Source organism: Polypterus senegalus, chromosome 2 (genome assembly GCF_016835505.1).
Source record: "Polypterus senegalus isolate Bchr_013 chromosome 2, ASM1683550v1, whole genome shotgun sequence".
Lineage (NCBI taxonomy): Eukaryota > Metazoa > Chordata > Cladistia > Polypteriformes > Polypteridae > Polypterus > Polypterus senegalus.
In genome coordinates, this window is record NC_053155.1 from 183,295,394 (window position 1) to 183,316,009 (window position 20,616).

Here is a 20,616-nt window from a genome sequence, read left to right on the forward strand (position 1 = left end):
TTAGCGGTTTCCTCAGAGATGGAGCCCTTACCCCGACTCCACCTCTCACTTCCAAGATGGATAGACACACACTTCCACGCATAGACGTTTATATATAAGATAATATATAATGGAAAAGTAACTACATTGTCTTATTTATTATTTGCCTCTTTGGTCAAGAAAGTGGTATGAACTATATCATCTATCTTAAAAGCTGCTCATCTTGAGACTACAAAGTACTGGAATCTGCATAAGTGACTCGGCAGAGGGGGACATGTGTTATATGTGAACTTTATGAGATTAATGGGGTTGCACTTTGTGTGTTGTTTATCAAATGTTTGTAGTGTTATGTTCTCTCTCAGCATTATGTAACTCTTTTATTACTAAACTGTATTGTCCTTACATGTATCTATACTGATATATGTCAGTGTCCAGGTTACACAGTAGTTTGGAATCTCACCAGTTGGTTTGACTTCCCGCTCTTCTTCTCTGATCAGCTCATTTGTCTGATCTTATAGAGTATATATCTACACTTAGGTATGGTCCTGTCTTTAAAGAAATTTTGCCATCCTCTGGAACCCATAAAAAGCAATACCTTGTATGCATAACATGCTTGTATAACTTTTATGAAATGATAAATGGCATACATGCTTTTTAATAGAAGTACGTCTTATACATTAGATTTAAACTAGTTCTTACTTCCTATAAGCAAAAAAAAAGCACAGCCAAGCAACATCCTACACAGTAAAATTTTTAAAACTCTAGACTTACAATTATGCAGAATCTTTAACACATGTCAATTAAACTTATAATCAAAATTTTAAGGCAATTATTACCTACATACAAAAACATCAACAGACAAGATACACATTGCTTATAACGTAACAGACTGTTTTAAAGTAGAAAAGTAATAAAGTGTCTTTGTAAAGTTCAATAAGTTATAGATGAAATCACTTTTAAACATTACAAGAAAAGATCTGTTCATTCCTCCTACATTATTACACAAGAGAGGCAATCAGCTGGTTAAAGTGGCAGTGGGGAATTTCAAGTAACTGGGCAGTACCATTTCCGCTACTCTGGTCAGTACATCTGTTACGGTGAAGTAACTCACCAGTTGTACTTGTTACTGAGTTTTGAGTGTTACGTGAAGCAAAGATCAAGTCCATTATTGAAAGTTTTTTGATTGCCACCATGGTCTAGTATGACAATTCCTATGCCAAAATGATGAAGCACCCTCAGAGAGTGGGGTGTAGTCCTTCTAAATTTAGTGGTTGTCACCTCCCCATTTCAGATTCACTTTTTCTAACTGAAAGAAACACATTAAAATCTGTTTTGATCTGTTACACCATTGCAACTCTCTGGTCACCCATCTTTCTTCTGGTAAACAGCAGTGAAAGGCAAATAAGGAAACAGAGAGCCAAAGAAAAGCTGGGGTGCCAACCGGGTCACCCATTTTACTGCCTATTTCCAGAAACGTGAACAAAAATGAGCACACATACTGTAGAAAGCAGGAGCAAAATCTGCTTTGTAAGCCAGATCGGCTTCTCTAAGCTTTCAGCTCTATTGAAAATGGCTGGGTTTGGGAGTTCGCTTATATGATTAAGATATAAATATAATATTTATATGATTATGATTGTATTTACTCTGATTGAGATACAATCTTCCGGAAGCTCTAGGATTTATAATGTCCTGAGCAGAAGGGGTGTGACTTCTCAGAGCTAAGGAGGAGAAAAAAGATGGTATTGTTAGTGATGATGACCTCCCTTGTCCTGAGCCTGGAAGATGATCCTCAGATGCTAATGCATGATAAAGCTTAGGTCAGCCGAAACTGGGACTAACAAGATTTTGTATAAATATTCATTCAAAAAAACTAAGATCTTGAACTTAAGCATCTGTTGCAATAATCAAATGGTGTGCTCATGTAAACTGATTATATTCAGTGTGTTGGGGATGTCTTATATATTTGTATTGATGTGATTTTTTTTTTATAAAAACCTTAACTAATTACATTTAATGCAATGGACATTGTTACTGCAATTTAGTGTTTAATTTGCCATAATTGCATCTTTTCTGTAAAATTCTGGCTTATTTAATGTGCTTCTAAATTACTATACATACAAAAAACTACTTTGGATAAAGCAGTTTTTATGGCTAATTTAATAGCAAATCTAAAGCTCAAATAATTAGAATATTTAAAATATACTGCATATGCCATGTTCTTTTCTTGGAATATGTCATTATTGCCCAACCCAATATCTCATGGTGGCATATTCATGTGCATTATTAGCTCAGGTTTGTTTCTAAATATGTTTGTTTTGTCTAATTTTATTAATAGATCAATTTAGTGCCCATGATGTGCAATGTGCATTTCATCAGGCATTAATGTTGCTGCAAATGTTTATGAAGCTTTTTAAAACAAATGCAAATATTTTTCTGCTAAAGAGAAAAAAAAATAAAACCTTCAGTGATTCCAAAATTCTCAAAATTCACAGAGCTAAAACTGTACTAAGATTGGTTTGAAAACAGATTGAAATAAATCTACATAGTCTAACTGACTAAATGCAATTTATGATGTACTTCCTGCAGGAATCAATAATACAAAGGGGTAAGTTTTCTGCTTTCTCCACTGCAAGGTGAAGGTAGTCAAAGCTGCAATAGGTGCATGGTAATATCTGAAAATGGATGAAAATCCTGTTCATCAAAGAGGGCACATGCAAACACAACCATGTCAACTCTGTTGGAATCAGGTGTCACAGCTCACTCCACTTCCATGTGAGGTCCAGCACATGAGCATAGGGTAAACCCCTGCTTCTAGACAGAGGGGGTCCAGGTAACTCTTTCTTTTTTTTTTTTTCCCACTTGACTGCCTAAGAAAGATCCACTGAACTCCACAGACCAACGAGGACAGTGGAGGGAAGCATCAAGCCTGTCTCTTATGGTCTTGTGATTTTTAGCTTCAGTATAAAAGAACAGACCAAGTGGGGACCAACAGTTTTGATTTCATTGCCAGTAGAGAGGGAACTCCATCTGTTAGAGGGTGTCAAGTTTGTCTTCTGCGGGACCTGGCCCATAAGGACGTTGAAGTCTATGAAGAACTTCAGTAAAGAACTGCAGTGTTTTGTCAGGTTTTCTCCAGAAAAGGTGATATTTTTGGTTTTTTTTAGTCCAAATGGATGATTTTTTTTAAAGATAATAATTGATTTTTGAAGCACAGTAAAGTTATGGTTATTATTCTATTGTAAAGATGGCTCGCTTGTTGCATCATTTCTGTACCTGGGTGTCCAAGAGTCCCTGCACAGTCACACTAAAAAAATCACCTGTTAACCTACTGTTGCAAACCATGGAAATGCACAACAACATAAGTAAAACATAAATTGAACCACAGTCTGTTAGATGGCCACACTAAACTCTATTCACTGTTTTAAATATTGTATATTTGAGGTCAGAAAAGGCCAGGAGTCCAAAATTTGTGAATTTAAATAATCTACTCAAATCTCATGGAAGAGAAAAACTGAAATGATTCATTTTAAAGAAATAATTAGTGATGAGAGAAATAATTTGCACATAATTGAATTTGTGGTGAAACAGCATTTTGCGATACAAATACAAATTGAGAAACTGCATTCTACCTAATTCAAAATTCATGCCATTAGCACAAGAGTAAAGGCACTTAGTTAACTGGAAGTTTTTTTGTGTATTAATTCTGTATGCCTCTTCTGGTCATTTAGCATTTAAATAAAGATTTCTAGAAAGAGACAAAATCACTGAAGGTGAGGTAGATAGCTTTAGGTAGCTGAGACTTTACATGAACTAAGTCAACTTGTGCTGAAAAAACAGTACTTTGTGTACCGGTCCATTCAAGCATGTCTTTGTATGGACAATATGTAACATGTCACATTTTTTAAAAGTGGTGATGTGAATGAGAGGCATACAATATTTAGAATTAATTTTGCCTTTGTGATGCAGATTACATGTGTTACACAGCTGTGGAAAAAAAACACAGGTAAACACAGATTTGAGAACAGGTTTTTAGGAGGCAAAATTCCTTAAAAAAATTTTTAACACCGAAAATCTTATCTTATTGTGTCTCATGTTTTATAGTTGTGAAGTCATCTTCAAAATTCAATTTAGCTTCATTTTTCCCTAAACTGTATGCAAATCAAAACGTATCTGTTTTGCCCATCAATACAAATAATCAAATATCCAGACTCTTCTCAGAAGTCATTTAAGCCTGGAACTGAACAAGAGTTTTAGTACTTGTAAGAAGGATTGCTACACATTGCAGTAGCATGTGTTCCCAGGTATTTTTTGGAAATGTTTTTTAATAGAACCTTAGAATCAATTAACTGTGCCAGCCTAATTTTCACAGTATTCTGTTTCGGAAAGTGTGTTCAGTGGTTTAATCGCTGTACATCTCTGAACATTTTATGGTAAAATTGTGTGTAATGGTAAAATAAGCACAAATTCAACACTTAACATAATGATACGGCATCAAAGGTTTAGCTTTCAGTTAATTCTATTTACAGGACTGGTTGGGCTCTCCAATTAGGTGTTCCTATTTATCACTTCTATTGGTAAACTTCCTTTCTTTGCTGATACAATGTCAGTGTTGACTACCATGGATTCAGCATACTCACTTTGTATCATTTGCCTGGATATTGTCCAAGTGTATTTTTCACATTCTCAACATGCCAATGGAGTCTTTCTCTGTATTTTCTAATGTTCATCTCACATTCCCAAACGCTGGAGGACAAGCTGACATAGATCAGTTAATTACGTAATTAAGTATGCACGTGCAATTGAGAGATCAGCCCACCCAATCCTCATTTGCAGCCTTTATAAAAGGTCTGGCTAAAGGGAGAACGGGCTGAAAACAGAGAAGAAAATAGGACTAATACAAACAAACAAACAAACAAACAAACAAACAAAAGCAAGCAAGCAAGCAAACAAACAAACAAACAAACAAACAGACAGACATGCAAAGAAAGAAAGAATGTGTGTTTAATGGTTGGATGAATGTCTCAATGGAGTGTAAGGTGTTGCTCCAGGATAATAGATCGAACCTGCTGAGCAACAGTATGGAGCTGGGAAGATTAAGGGCTCGTGAAAACTCACTGTGGTGACCAAGGTAGCAGGAACAGTGAGAACTGGGCTCAAATATAGTCTTAGCAGGTTCCGAGGAAGGTGTCTGGGAGAGAACCAAGGAGACTGGCTTCAGTGGTGTGCTGCTTCTGCTGAATAACTGAGTGAAGAGCAGAAGAGATAAGAGGTTCAGCAGATGGATTTTAACTTTGTAATTCAAACCGCTGGGCACTGTTTTTATGGAAGTATTTATTAATTTAAGAAATTTTAAACTGCACTTAGACATGTTTATTTTAATAAATATGCACTTTTTGCACTTTAGCACCAAAATTTGCTGTTCTCGCATCTCTTGCTCTAGTCCTTCTTGCAGCAAGACTACTAGATGTTCTGAAAGAAGTCAATAACCATTGGCTACGGGCACTGGGGCATCACAGATACCAATTCAATCTATGGCATATGATTTTTTTTTCACAATTCCCAAAATTCTTTGAGTGAAGAATTACTTCCAGATTTAAATATTCTTTTCTTAGTGTGACGAAGGTGCTCTTTAGTACATGATTCAATGTTTGAAAATGCTCCCGATCAACCAGACAGCTGCCCACCAGTGTTTTTGGTTTTTTTTTTCTGTGATTTTCTACCATTGTGTGCAGACATTTAGGTACAACGTGAGCAGCCCAGTCAATGTTGCATGTAGTTTTAATACATCTTTTATTATAGTGATACCCTAAAATGGTGATGTGTTGCAAATAGGTTTGGACAATTTATATTTACATTTATTTGCTTAGGAGATGCTTTTTTCCAAAGCAATTTACAAAAGAGGTTGACATAATCGAGTAACATCACTCTTAGGAACTGTTTGCGAACAGGAACAAGAATGCAAAATTGATTACCCCAAGTGAAGAACTCAAAACAAAATATAAGCTTGGTAAAATTTGAACATTTACAAGACCTGGGGCCTCATGTATAACGCCGTGCGTAGAACTCGCACTATAACATGGCGTAAGCACAAAAGCCGAAATGTGCTTACGCACAGAAAAATCCAGATGCAGGAATCTGTGCGTACTCCAACTTCCACGTTCTTCCGCTACATAAATCCCGATCAGCGTGAAAACTAACGCTCGTGCACGCGCTTTATGTAACGCCCCAAATCCTCCCAGAATTACGCCTCTTTGAATATGCAAAATAATATAAATCGCCCTTAAGCGCAGCCTTCTGTGAAAAGACAATGGGAAAAGCACGGGGAAAATATAAGAATTTCAGAGAATACCAAGTGGAGGCAAAGGAAAAACATACTATTTGTTCAAATAAACCGTGGTATAATCAACAAAATGAAGTTGATCGAGTGACATAGCGTGTTGGAGAAACTTGAAAGCTCACATTCACAAAATCGCACAGTGCCGGAAATAAAAAAGAAGTCACATATCAAAGTTGCCGTGAAAAGAAGAGTTGTAAGCCCACTGTCTGAGTGTCATATGAAAGTTTATTAGGGTACAGAGAAAAAAGGCACACGGTGGGGAAAAAGCACGAAATGTCAACTTCAATCTCGACATTTCCACTTTAATCACGTAGTTTATTTTGTCATTTAGTAGAACATTATAAACTTCATCTTAAAATCGTTTAATTAACCAGTTTCTCAAATCACATCGTAATTAAAGTAGCACGTTAAATGCTTTGTTTTGTATTTGATCTTCTACTCGTATGTGCTCTGTGTGTGTGAATCACTACTTGCTTCTTAAACTGGCTCTCTTCCTCCAACTGGACACAGAATCCATTACATTCGTGATATTACAGCTCTCTGAATAACTAAAATACTGAGATGTATACGTGATGTCATTTTCATGATGATAGGAGTTAAAGCACGTTATTAAACATGTGTTTCACTTGATGAAATAATTTATTGTCGAAATTTGTCGCGCTTTTTAGCTGTGTTGTTATTTTCTCTTTCTGTTTTATATTCAATATATATTGGCGTAGCCGCCACTGCAGTCAGTGCTTTTCTTTCCCCAAGTAACCGATCGCCACACAATCAGCTCTGTAATAGACGTTAAGCCATCTGTAAGCTTAGCGCCGATTCTTCAAAACGCTTAAAGAACATTGAAATATCTTCGTAGTACATGTTTAATTATTCTATCCTTCACGACACTCCCAGTGAAGAATATAGATTATTTAAATGAAGTTAAAGTTTTATGTGTATAATTTAACAAACATATTTTGCTGCATTTCACCTTAAAAATGATATCGTCATCATATGTAAATACGCTTTATAAAGTGGCTCAGGTTGTGAGATATTATAACTGTAGTGCAAGTTTACAGTGGGGTGATTGTACTTATAAGTACAAACCGTTCTACAAGGAGCAATTGATTGAGTGCATTTAAAGTTCTTGGGATGAAACTGTTTCTGAACCGCGAGGTCTGTACAGGAAAGGCTTTAAAACGTTTTGCAGTGGCTGAGACAGCGTGTCCTTAAAGCTGTATACCGATAATTCTCTTTCCGATCAGCTGCTGCTGTGATTCACACTCAGATACAGTGATATAAATACTCCGAGTCGTGCAGTGAGAGTAATATGGAAAAAGATGATCCGCTGTGGCAACTCCTAACAAGAGGAGCTGAAAGAAGAAGAAGAAGAAGAAGAAGGTGAAGTGAGAGTAACAACACTAAAGCAGTTATGGTATTTGGAATACTATGGCTGTTCCCTGAACCATTATATTGTTACGAGTAAATTACAATCAGATGCATTACACTAATAAACAATATGCGGTTAGTTTCAGTGTATTTATAAAGCCGCGTCATGAAAATAATGAGTAATCACACAAGAACAGTACCATTGCTTTGACGCTGGGTGCCTCCAGTTTGCAAAACCGAGCGGAGAACTTGCGTACGACAAGGCATGAGGTACCGTGGAAAAGTGCGTGGCTTTACGCCAAGTGTAGGTTTTATACATTGCGATTTGAACGTGGAAAAGTTCTTATGCAACATTTCTGTGCGTACGCACTGTTTATACATGAGGCCCCTGATCATTTAGGCAGAAATTCACCAAATAAGAGAGTCTTCTAACACTTCTTAAACACATTGACAGAGTCTATGTTTCAAAAGAAAAGTCTGGACTGAAATTTGATATTACACAGAGGTGGCATCACCATGCCGGAGTTGTCCTGTAAGCACTGTCAGAGGTGGCTGGGGTGGCGACCTGGCCAGGATGCCCAGGAGGACCGGAGGAGGGCTTGTGCCTTCCCCAGACCATCTGGGGGCGACCACCCAGGTTCCTTTGGGGGTCACGGGTACAGAGCTTTGAAGCTCCACCCTGTAGGGGCCCGTGGTCGGCGCCAGGGGGCACCCTCGTGCTTTTGGAGCCCTGGACCTCAGCACTTCTGCCACACCAGGAAATGATGGGGGAAGGAGGAACAGGGCGGTGTGGTGGGAAAATGAACGTGTCTGCCTGTCTGTGTCTGGGCCAGCTTCCACAGCACATAGGACCTCAGGGACATTTGAGTAAGAATTTTGTTGTACTCTATACATGTAAGAATACTACAGCTACTACTACTATTTCATCATTTTTATCCTAACCATTTTTAAATAATTTACTCATGAAATCGTTAAAAAACTGACACCTAATTTACCCTGATGAGAGATTCAGAAATCCCATGTGGTATTGTGTACAATTTCATGCCATCTGCTCCAATTTAGAGTCACCAGTCAGTTTGAGAAATGGGAAGAACTGATAACATTGGGAATCTATAATGTAATGTTGACTCACTGTTACAAGGAAAAATAGAACAATTTACTGAATTAGGAAATATAAAATTTTATTTCTATGATTGTTGTTAATAGAGTATCAGCTTCCAAAAAAGTGTTCTTTGTCTTAAAAGGTGCTTAGTAGGTTTCTGTTAGATTAAGTAGGATGATACTGTTTGACTTTGCACCTCAGTGTCGTTAAAGATGGTTATAAGAGCAGTTTGCAAACATTAGACTTTTGCTGAGTAGATTCAGTCCATAGATCAACAATGTGGACTTGGATATTTTTTTCATGCTCCATGAATGAAACATTTTCTGTCATGTAAAATATAGAATGGCTAAGATCAAAGGGAAGCACTATTAGGGCAATGTGAGCATTTATCACATAACATTAATTATAAGAGATGGGACAAGTTATTGCTTCTCTGCAAAATTAAGCAGTTTGTCAATTGCATAGTAGAGGTGGGAAACTATGCCCTGTAAAAGGGAGCACAGAACTACTTTATCTTCAAATCATTTCCGGACACAGACCTTGGACTTCAGTCCATTCGGCACTTTGCTGGGCTTTCACATTAGCAGATAAAGTGAATTTTATTTCAGGCCTCAGACAGAATTCTCCTTAGGTGCATGCTATCAGCAGATTTACCATTAACCTTGATAAGGTCAGGAAAGGTTAATAGTCCCTGTATCAGCTATGAGTTGAGGAGTATTTAGCAGAAATAATTGATGGTGCAATTACTAATCTTGTAAGTGTGTGCAAGTCGGACCTGCCAAACTTGAAGAAACTCTGCCTTCTTTTTCACAGGCTAACATGCACCAATCCTGTCTTCATTATTCCTCAGTTGGGGCCACTTATCATTACCCTGTTTGATAGACAGCATGTCCTCGTCTCTCTTGAGGTCGTCATTTTTAACTGTGTCTTCTGGTAGAAGCAACTAACAGTGGAAATAATAATACTCTGTAAGACCTAAGGAAGCAGTGGCAATCCATCCATCTTTCGGTGAAACTGATTAATCTGATACCAGGGTCATGGCAGAGTGGAGTGTAGCGAGGCTACACATGCTTACAATGCCATTCTGGTACTGTGGCCTTATACTTCATATGTTAGATTAAAAACCACAAGGTTGCAGGACAAACAGATTTAGCAACTTGCTTCAACTGCCAAATAAATTTTTAGGGATCGTGTTCAAACGCTGCTGTTTAAAATCTCAGCTGATTCTGCAAATACACTACTTATTTAAAGACACATGTTTGAGTGTACCACAAATTGCAAACATGAGGAAATCTCGAAAGTTAAGTGTTTGTGACACATTTTTGATTATCCATCAGTGCACTTGCTCCAATTTATTTAATGAAATAGACAGTCCCAGGAAGCAGGCTCTTTTTCAGCAGCCTAGGGTACAAGGCAAGAAACAACTTGGAACAGGGTACAAGTCCTTAATAGGGCACCCTAACCTGCAAAACCAAACTGTAACAATTGTCTAAACGTTGAGAGAAAAAAGCTGCTGAATGGAAACTGACTTTTAAAATTAAACGAATCAAAGATGCAGAAAAGTAGCAGCCGAAGCTCCTTATTTTTTCCTTTTTTAATGGAAAATTTAGCAAAAACTATTTATTTCAAAGGAATTTATTACATTTGAATTTAGTCCACCTTCATTAGTACAGTATGAAAAAGTGACATTTTTATTGATAAGTATGTTTACTGCAGTAGACTAAATAAAGACTGAACTATGATTTGTACATATATGCTAAATGTGTGCATACAGTATATACTAAATGTGATTTAGACTTAACATTTGCTATTATTCAATGTAGCTGATTTCATTATTTGATATTTCCTCATAATATTTATACAAATTGTAAGAGCCAATCTTAGAAATCTTGATCTTTGATCTGTTTCTTTCCATTTAAATTTAGTAGTATTTGAGAAGGAATGCATTTGTTTTATATTTTAGTGCTGTGTACATTGTCAGAATAGAAAAAGCAGTAGAGTGTTACAAAATGTCCAGGCTGATATTCAGACTGTCTCCTGGATTAGTAAAGCAAGTGTTAATTTGCACTTGTGGAACAATGCTCACTGTATAATAACATAACATAACATAACAATAGATAGATAGATAGATAGATAGATAGATAGATAGATAGATAGATAGATAGATAGATAGATAGATAGATAGATAGATAGATAGATAGCAGGGTGGTCTACTCAACCACTGTGGTTGTTTGGCTTGTGACAAGAGAAAAACAGGAGTGGTCTTCAGCATTGTGTTATCATTAGGCAGAGCATAGACTCTGAGTGCTCTTCTGTCATGTGGTGCAGCAGAGGAATTTAACGCTGCACTTCTCTGCAGCAATCTTTCATTATATGTGAGCACGTGAACCTCCTTATACGGAGTTGAGACTCACTCCCTGTGGTTTTACCACAGGCAACGCTTCACACTTCTCACCTGAAATCAGCAGAAAGTCAACCTTCCACATTTCCCCCCTGCTTCATGAGCCTGTACTCTTGTACTCCTGTACTCTACCAGTGATTGTGCAGACCAATGGACCTTATAAACAGAGAAGCATGTGGTGGAGATACAGAGGTAGTTAGGTATCTTCCTTCCTGTACTGATGCTGTGAACAGTATTCTAGATCTCAAGCCACAGCTTTGAAACTCATCAGAATAGTCCAGCAAATTCTATTTTGGGACTCTACAGAAATGGGTGCTTTGCTAACTGCTCTTCATCCCACGTTTTCCACCAATGTAGCACTGTTCCTGACCTCACCATCTCCAGCTTAATGGATTTATACTCATTTCATTTTTCTTTTAGATAGCTTGCTATACTTAGAAGACTCGTTACCTATTGTTGCACAAGTTGAAATTCATGCAACTTTTGGCAGTTTTACAGGCTCCCCTGCAGATGCCGCTGAAGCTTCTCATTTAAATGAGCATAATGTTGGTGATTTAACCCCAAGCTGACACAACATGTCAGCACTATTACAAAGCTTTTATTGCTCCTTGAATTACATTTTAAATTTCAGCTATGAAAGAAAAAGCTAATCAAGAAGTTTTGCAATGTGTTGACCACTATTTTGTAAGGCAGGGATCAGCTTTTTCTTGCAATGCATTCATCGTGTAACACACATTTAACAGCACACAATAACAATTATGAGAAGGCATTAGTTAATCTAATTTTCTAATATATAAAGGTGAATGCACATTTGCATGTTTATTTGGTATGTAATGCACTGAACCAATCTCCCCCAATTTTTGCAGACTTCCCATTTGTTCAGCAGAAGCTCAGCTCATGGATTATGTTTTGTTCTGAACTGTATCTGCTTTAGGAGCTTTATGTAGTGACCTCATCTGTGCATTATTAGGGTACTTTGGGGACTCAGTGAAGGTATGCAAAGTTACTCCCCATGAAGGGTTTAGTTGATGAAATTTTGGTTTGGAGACAGAATTTTTCCCCCTGGGGAATTTACATAATGACTGTGGTAGCACGTTACTCCACACCTAGCTCTGTACTCCTACTATTTAATACAAAGAACATTAAAGTAATAATGTAATAAACACTCTTTACCTTGTAGTTAATGTTCCATATGCTGCTGGAGGATATGTGGGAGTAATTTGTTCCTATGCTGCCATTAGTAATGATGAGGAAAAGTTAGTTAGCCACATGAAATGTTTATGGTGCAAACAAAAGTTTAAAATGAGTCTCCTGAGATCAAGATAGTCACTGTTAAGCTCCTTCAGGCACTTGTATGCTAAATTAGCCTGGTCTATTGCTGTCATTAACAAAAGTTTAGGAACCAGTGCTATTTGTTGCAGTCATTCTTTATGTAACTACCCATGATCCAAGATCACCAAACTACAGTATAATTAATATCTGTATTTTGTAAATGGATGTAATTTAAGTAATAAAATATAGAAATTGTGATTTCATAGGCAAATATTACAAATTAGATTTAAAATTTATAATCTTTAAAAAAGGAGAAAAAATAATAGTGGCCTATTATTGTTTTATTTGCTTTGTAGTTTGATTCTTAAATGAGAATAGACATCTGGTGACAACACTTTAAAAGGAGTTTCTTCCAAAAAAACTCAACCCCAATTCCTCCAGTCCATGCAGTTTAAACTGCTGGGTTTCGAGGGAGGTTACAAAAGACACTAAATGGTAGATTTGATGCTGAAAGAAAATAAAAAGCTAAAATCTGCATCTCCTGTGGCTGTTCATTATCATCTCTCTTAATATTTGTCCTTTTCACCTTATTTAAATGGGATTTGATCACCGTTTACTTCACATTAATTATTCTGCAATTCATATTTTCACAAACATTTCATTCCAATTCATTCAATTACATTACTGAGGTAACTAAACAACAGAGAGCAAACACAGCACCTGTGATGGCGTATCATTTAATCTTACCACTCTTCCACTGATATCTTTAAAGGCCACTGTATAATCAAATATTACAAAAAGGTTTTCCCTTGCAACAGGTTTATTTTTAACACATGCAATATGACACACATTTATGTGTTTGCATCAGAGTCTTTTTCAGCTGTATATAGTTTATCATCATCAGAAGCTTGCTCTCTGTCATATTGGGCCAATAAGAAAAGTACTGTTCACTGCAGTCCAAAGTCACCATCCCTAATTCAAGCTCGAGCAGCATGAAGCATTGCATTGGTTTAGAAAAGTGACGTCTAATTGTTCCCACCAGGATTTAAGCAAAATTCATCCGTGGTTGTCTCCAGATGTATATATTATATGTCTGTCTCAGTGAGACTACACTGTAGAATGAACTTTGTGCAAATTTAAAACACACATTTATTTTGTAGTCACAGCAGTTAGTAGTAGAATGAAGAATGTAGCACATTTTTATTTTTATTTTAGCACAGTATGTCTGCCCAGGATCAAATACCTTTGGTCACCATTTATCCCACAAAAATATGGTATCCATTTTCTGTGTACCCATAGAATCTTCATAAATTCCACCATCCTCTTGCTAAACATGTACATATGGTATTATTGCACAAACCTTCAGAAGCTGCAGCCTGACAGTATAAAAGATATATGTTGACTGTTTCACAAAGCCCCTTCTTTCCATGCTGCCAATCTAGTTGCCTCCTTTTCTACTTCTATCACTTCTCCTTGTAATATTCCACCCTTAGATGTCTCATTTGATTTGGCCTATTCCTGTCCACACCAGCTTAGCCCAGTCTTTTAAAATTATCGAGGTACAATGTGTGCTTACATAAATACAATTAAAGACAATGTTAAAGTTACAGAAAAACGTATCCAGACAGACACACATGACTTTTACAAGTATTCTATATTTTTGTTTCAAATTATTTACACAATTATTGACCTTTAAAAAATATAATAACAAATATTGGGAGTCCTCATTTTAAACCTTGATTTTCAGTTATTAACAAAGCAGGTGATGTGCATATTCTCCCTCTCTATGCATAGTTTTATATATCGATACAGTGAGCGCACGATTGTAAAATTAAATTTAATGGGTTGATTGCTGAGTTAAAAAAGTTGTGTTCCAACTATTTAAAGTCAATCAATGGAGCTCCTTTCTTCTTTTTCTTTCGGCTGCTCCTGTTAGGGGTTGCCACAGCGGATCATCTTCTTCCATATCTTTCTGTCCTCTGCATCTTGTTCTGTTACACCCATCACCTGCATGTCTTCTTTCACCACATCCATAAACCTTTGCTTAGGCATTCCTTTTTTCGTCTTCCCTGGCAGCTCTATCCTTAGCATCCTTCTCCCAATATTCCCAGCATCTCTCCTCTGCACATGTCCAAACCAGCACAATCTCGCCTCTCTGACTTTGTCTCCCAACCATCCAACTTGAGCTGTCCCTCTAATGTACTCTTTCCTAATCCTATCCATCCTCGTCACACCCAATGCAAATCTTAGCATCTTTAACTCTGCCACCTCCAGCTCTGTCTCCTGCTTTGTGGTCAGTGCCACAATCTCCAACCCATATAACATAGCTGGTCTCACTAACATTTTGTAGACCTTCCCTTTCACTCTTTTTGATATTTATCTGTCATAAATTACTCCTGACTCCTCCCATTCCACCCTGCACTCTCTTTTTCACCTCTCTTCCACAATCCCCATTACTCTGTACTGTTGATCCTAAGTATTTATACTCATCTGCCTTCGCCAACTCTACTCCCTGCATCCTCACCATTCCACTGACCTCCCTCTCATTTACACACATGTATTCTGTCTTGTTCCTACTGACATTCATTCTTCTCCTCTCTAGAGCATATTTCCACCTCTCCAGCGTCTACAATTCATCAGCAAACATCATAGTCCATGGGGACTCCTCTCTAATCTCGTCTGTTAATCTGTAATTCACCATTGCAAATAAAAAATGGCTCAGAGCCAATCCCTGATGTAATCCTACCTCCAACTTGAATGCATCTGTCACTCCACAAGACCTCACCACTGTCACACTTCCCCCGTACATATCCTGTACAACTCTTATGTACTTCTCTGCCACTCCCGACTTCCTCGTACAATATCACAGCTCCTCTTGATGTACCCTGTTAAATGCTTTCTCCAGGTCCACAAAGACGCAATGAAACTCCTTCTGGCCTTCTCTAAACTTCTCCATCAACATCCTCAGACCAAACATTGCATCTGTGGTGCTCTTTCTTGGTATGAAACCACACTGCTGCTCACTAATCATGACCTCTCTTCTTAACCTAGCTTCCACTACTCTTTCCCATAACTTTATGCTGTGGCTCATCAATTTTATTCCCCTGTAGTTACTACAGTCCTGCACATCCCCCTTTTTCTTAAATATCGGCACCAGTACACTTCTTCTCCACTCCTCAGGCATCCTCTCACTTTCCAAGATTCCATTAAACAATCTGGTTAAAAACTCCACTGCCATCTCTCCTAAACACCTCCATAGGTATGTCATCTGGACCAACAGCCTTTCCATTCTTCATCCTCTTCATAGCTGTCCTTACTTCCTCCTTGCTAATCCATTGCACTTCCTGATTCACTATCTCCACATCATCCAACCTTTTCTCTCTCTCGTTCTCTTCATTCATCAGCCTCTCAAAGTACTCTTTCCATCTGTTCAACACACTCTCCTCGCTTGTGAGTACATTTCCAACTTTATCCTTTATCACCCTAACCTGCTGCACATCTTTCCCAGCTCGGTCCCTCTGTCTAGCCAATTGGTACAGGTGCTCCTCCCTCCTTAGTGTCCAACCTCTCATACAACTCATCATACTTTTTTCTGTAGCCTTCTCCACCTCTCTCTTCACCTTGCACCTTATCTCCTTGTACTCTTGTCGACTTTTTGCATCTCTCTGACTATCCCACTTCTTCTTTGCCATCCTCTTCATCTGTATACTCTCCTGTTTTTCCTCATTCCACCACCAGGTTTACTTTTCCTCCTTCCTTTTTCCAGATGTCACTCCAAGCACCCTTCTTGCTGTCACCCTTACTACATCTGCTGTAGTTTCCCAACTGTCTGGTAACTCTTCATTGCCAACCAGTGCCTGTCTCACCTCCTCCTTAAACTCAACCTCACAGTCTTTCTTTTTCAACTTTCACCATTTGTTCCTTGGCTCTGCCCTCACTCTCTTCTTCTTCTTTATCTCCAATGTCATCCTATAGACCACCAACCTATGCTGCTTAACTACACTTTCCCCTGCCACCACTTTGCAGTCTTCAATCTCCTTCAGATCAACTCTTCTGCATAGGATGTAGTCTACCTGTGTGCATCTTCCTCCACTCTTGTACGTAACCCTATGTTCCTCCCTCTTCTTAAAATACATATTCACTACAGCCATGTCTATCCTTTTGTCAAAATCCACTATCCTCTGACCTTCTTCATTCCTCTCCTTGACACTATACCTACCCATCACCTCCTCGTCACAACTGTTCCCTTCACCAACATGCCCATTGAATTCTGCTCCAATCACCACTTTCTGTCCCTTGGGTACACTGTTCATCACTTCATCCAACTCACTCCAAAAATCTTCTTTCTCACCCATTGCACACCCAACCTGCAGTGTATATGCACTAACAACATTCATCATCACACCTCCAATTTCCAGCTTCATAATCATTACTCTGTCTGACACTCTTTACACCTCCAAAACACTCCTGACATACTGTTCCTTCTGAATAACTCTTACCCCATTTCTCCTCCCATCCACACCATGATAGAACAATTTGAATCCACCTCCAATCTACCTGGCCTTACTCCCCTTCCATTTAGTCTCTTGCACACACAATATATCAACCTTCATTCTTTCCATCATATCTGCAAACTCTCCCCTTACCAGTCATACTGTCAACATTCAAAGTTTTTACCCTCAGTTCAACTCTCTTTACTTTCCTCCTCTCCTCCTGCCTCCAGACACGTCTCCCCCCTCTTCTTCTCCTTTTTCTTCTTTGGCAAAGTTAACTGAGTTCTTATATATATATATATATATATATATATATATATATATATATATATATATGCAGTGGTACCTCGGTATACGTCTGCTTTGGAATAAGTCCAACTTGGTATACGTCCTGTTTGGACACAAAAAATTTTGCTTGGTATACGACCTTTGTTTGTAATACGACTCACGTGCTAACCTTGTTTACCTCTCTCGAGACAAAGCCACGACTGCCCACAAGCGTTAGTGCGCCAGTTGCTAGCATTCAGTGAACAACCCTCGCTATAACTCTCTGTGAACTTTCACGTGTGTGATATAGCGGGTCCACAGCTCCTGTCAAAGTCCAGCTTTAAAATAAGTAATCACCGCGCTCGCAGCTTGGTGAGGGGGCGTGGTGGTTATGTGGCTGAAGGTTGTCAGGGAGATTAGCGATGTGGGCGTTTCTCACCAAAGTGCACTTGTGAGGGACCGTCCGCATTCATGATTGTTCCTGGGGCTGCTTATCTTGATAAACAGAAGCGTGAGTGTTTTATCTTGGTAGAGTAATATACAGTGGCGGCTGGTGAAAATGTTTTGAGGTGGGGCTGTGGTACAGCAAACAATTTCTCAAACAATTCTTCACAAATCAAAGCAATATGATTTATTGCAATGCAGACAAAGTTAAAGAACATTATTAAATCATGTCTGATCAATTATTTCAGTATATATATATATATATATATATATATATATATATATATATATATATATATATATATACACACACACGACAAATGTGAGGACAACCATGTACAGGAAAATAACTGGTGGGAAAAAAAACTGCATCTTTTTTTTTACTTATTTGTACAGGAATTTTGCTCTTCTCTCCTTCTGATTAACAAACTTCTCAATTACTTTCTTATTGAAGTCAGGAATGTCTCTGACAAGTTTCTTCTCAATAGAAAGCATTGCCAGAGCATTAAGGCGGTCCTGGGTCATTGTGTTTCTTAGGAAAGTTTTGATCCTCTTCAAAGTAGAAAAGCACATCTCGGACTCTGCTGTTGTCATAGGCGTGGTGATTATGATCTTGAGAAGACTGACAGTCTCTGTGAAAGTACTTTGAAGATTGTTGTCAATGAAAAACTGGTACAGAGGCACTGCACCACTGCCAACCCTAAACTCAGGGTTTTCATAGATGAGGGACAGCTCTGTTTTGAGCTTGGCCTTGTTCAGCATGGGGTATGCCTCCACTGTTGTTTCGAGTGCTGATTCAGGAAACGTCACACTGTGTTGTGGAAACAACTCTCCATGCAGCAATGTTGCACTGACGAGGTGCTGGGTGAAGGAGAACCGCTCCTTGCTATGAATCAGGATGGTATCACATACCTGTAAAACATTATCACAGTGATTCTGAGTGAACATAACCTGTACATTACATTGTTATTAAAGTTTAAACTCCAGTATTCATCGTTGTACTTTAGGGTGTTTACTTCTCCTGATCTTGAACTTTTTATTGGTTTACTAAACAAAACAAGCTATACAGTAGCATTTCAATAAATAAACCACCTATTTTCTGCTACATGTACGGATATTATGTACTTAATTATTTCCCATTTGTGTTGATGACAAACATCATCATGCAGCTTGTGACTTATCAGCACTTTTTTGGCACTATACTTGACTTGGCCCATCGGTTTAATAACGGTGGTCTATACATTTTAAATACTGAGGCCAGCTACATAGTTTTCTTAGACTAGTCTTAAAAGTTAGCGATGTAATTTTTTTCTTCAACAGTTCCTATCTTTTTAGTCAGTTAAATTAAAAGTTAAGTTTACTGTTTGGCTGACTGCTAGTTGGTCAAACTAGTGCTTAATATCTTAATAAAGTGGCTAGGTTTATGCTACTTGACTGGTCTGATATAAATTCCTTTTAATTGTCACTAAAAGATGTTATATCCACTTACCCACAGAGGCAAATACTATATTCACAAAATATTACATTTACAAAGAGTCACTGCAAGAATGCTTACAAACAAAATTAAATTGACATTTTATGGAATTATTCACAATATAACGCCCAAACTAAACCTCAAACATTTTGGATTTGGTTTTTGGGAAAATATAATACTTTTCACTCTCTTTCCTTGTTGGTATTTAACAATCCGTTTCTTTACAATTACAATAATTATAATGTATATGTCATCTTTGTCTCTTTTTGTGTGAGTGTGTTTTACCTCTGTAGCTAGCCTCTGTTGTTCTCCTGGTCCCAGGGTCCTCAGTCGCTTGTTGGGCTGGTGCTGCTGGTCAGATGATGTACTGTCCCCACACAGAAAGGGAATCGAGTCCCTGGTCCAAAAAAAGTTAATAAATCATTTTTTAAAAATGTGGTGTGCTCTAAGGCAATCATTAACTTTAATGGCAAGGCACAATTAAGATTTCATAGACAACAAATCTTTCTAACAACAACAGCTTTATAAGCCAATAGTAAATAAGGGTATTTACCTGATTGCTTGCATGTTGTTTGTGAATCCCTGGACAGCTGCCTTAATGTAGACAGGGTCAATGTTCCTCTTCTGCAGCTGGTTGAATAGCATGTCTACATTTGGCATGATCTTGTGAAACAATGCCAGGAAAAAACAGAAAGCCTCGTCTTCAAGCATCCTCACAAAACCCCCCGACTCTCTGACAGTTGAGGAATCAAAGTTCCCTGAGTCTCTGATGAACTGAAAACATTTTAAAATGTCATCCTTGTGTTCGTACACAGTGTTTACAGCGCGACTTTGGAAGTTCCACCGTGTTGTAGAGGCCCTGGGAAGTCTGTGCGCAACCACTTGGTCAAGCACAGCGATTCGCTTAGGTGACCTGGAGAAGAAGGCAGAAAATCCACCAAGATCAGAAAAAAAAGTGCCGATTCTGGGAATGCGTGATGTCGCCTGCTGCATGACGAGGTTCAGCTGATGCGCGTAGCAGTGAACATAGTGAGCATTTTTGCAGACTTCCATTATCTTACGTTGCACTCCGCCGGTGCTTCCTCTCATCACAGTGGCCCCGTCATAAGTTTGGGCAATTACTTTGTTTTTTTGTCCGTCTGGTAGTATGGTACTTAGACGGTCCAGAAGCGCTGTAGCAATGGAATCAGCGTTTGCTCTGGATGGTAAAGAACTCAAAAAAGCGCTCTTGGATGTTACCATTGGAATCGATGTAACGTAGCACAAGCACCAGCTGACAGTGGGTGGAAACGCCAGTCGCCTCGCCAGCTTGAATGGCGATGAAATCAGCAGCAGTTACTTCCTCCAAAATGTAATCCTTAACCACTGATAGCATGGAGTCCAGCAGCTCGTTTTGTACCGTCTTTGATGTTCCCTTAAAAACGGTTGCCGTCTTAAGGTGCTCCTCTAGCACACTGTCTAGCGAGGCAACAAAATCCA

At 38.3% G+C, this 20,616-nt stretch overlaps 1 protein-coding gene across 1 annotated transcript; it reads right to left on the bottom strand.

The window, feature by feature from the left end:
* Nucleotides 1–18,047: 18,047 nt before the first annotated feature.
* LOC120524441 lies at nucleotides 18,048–20,190 on the bottom strand. Its single transcript, XM_039746294.1, has 3 exons — nucleotides 19,691–20,190; nucleotides 19,423–19,534; nucleotides 18,048–18,575 (listed from the first exon to the last, which is right to left on the bottom strand). The coding sequence occupies exons 1-3, from the start codon at nucleotides 20,188–20,190 to the stop codon at nucleotides 18,048–18,050; spliced, it is 1,140 nt and encodes a 379-aa protein (XP_039602228.1).
* Between the last annotated feature and the right edge of the window lie 426 nt (nucleotides 20,191–20,616).

What these genes read in the sequence shown, in the direction of transcription:
- LOC120524441 (XM_039746294.1), bottom strand. Translation starts at nt 20,190, where the DNA reads ATGGAAGTCTGCAAAAATGCTCACTATGTTCACTGCTACGCGCATCAG. An exon ending in AACAACATGCAAGCAATCAG is followed by an intron (nt 19,535 to 19,690) that starts GTAAATACCCTT and finishes TTTTTGGACCAG; the next exon opens with GGACTCGATTCCCTTTCTGT. An exon ending in AACAGAGGCTAGCTACAGAG is followed by an intron (nt 18,576 to 19,422) that starts GTAAAACACACT and finishes AATGTTTTACAG; the next exon opens with GTATGTGATACCATCCTGAT.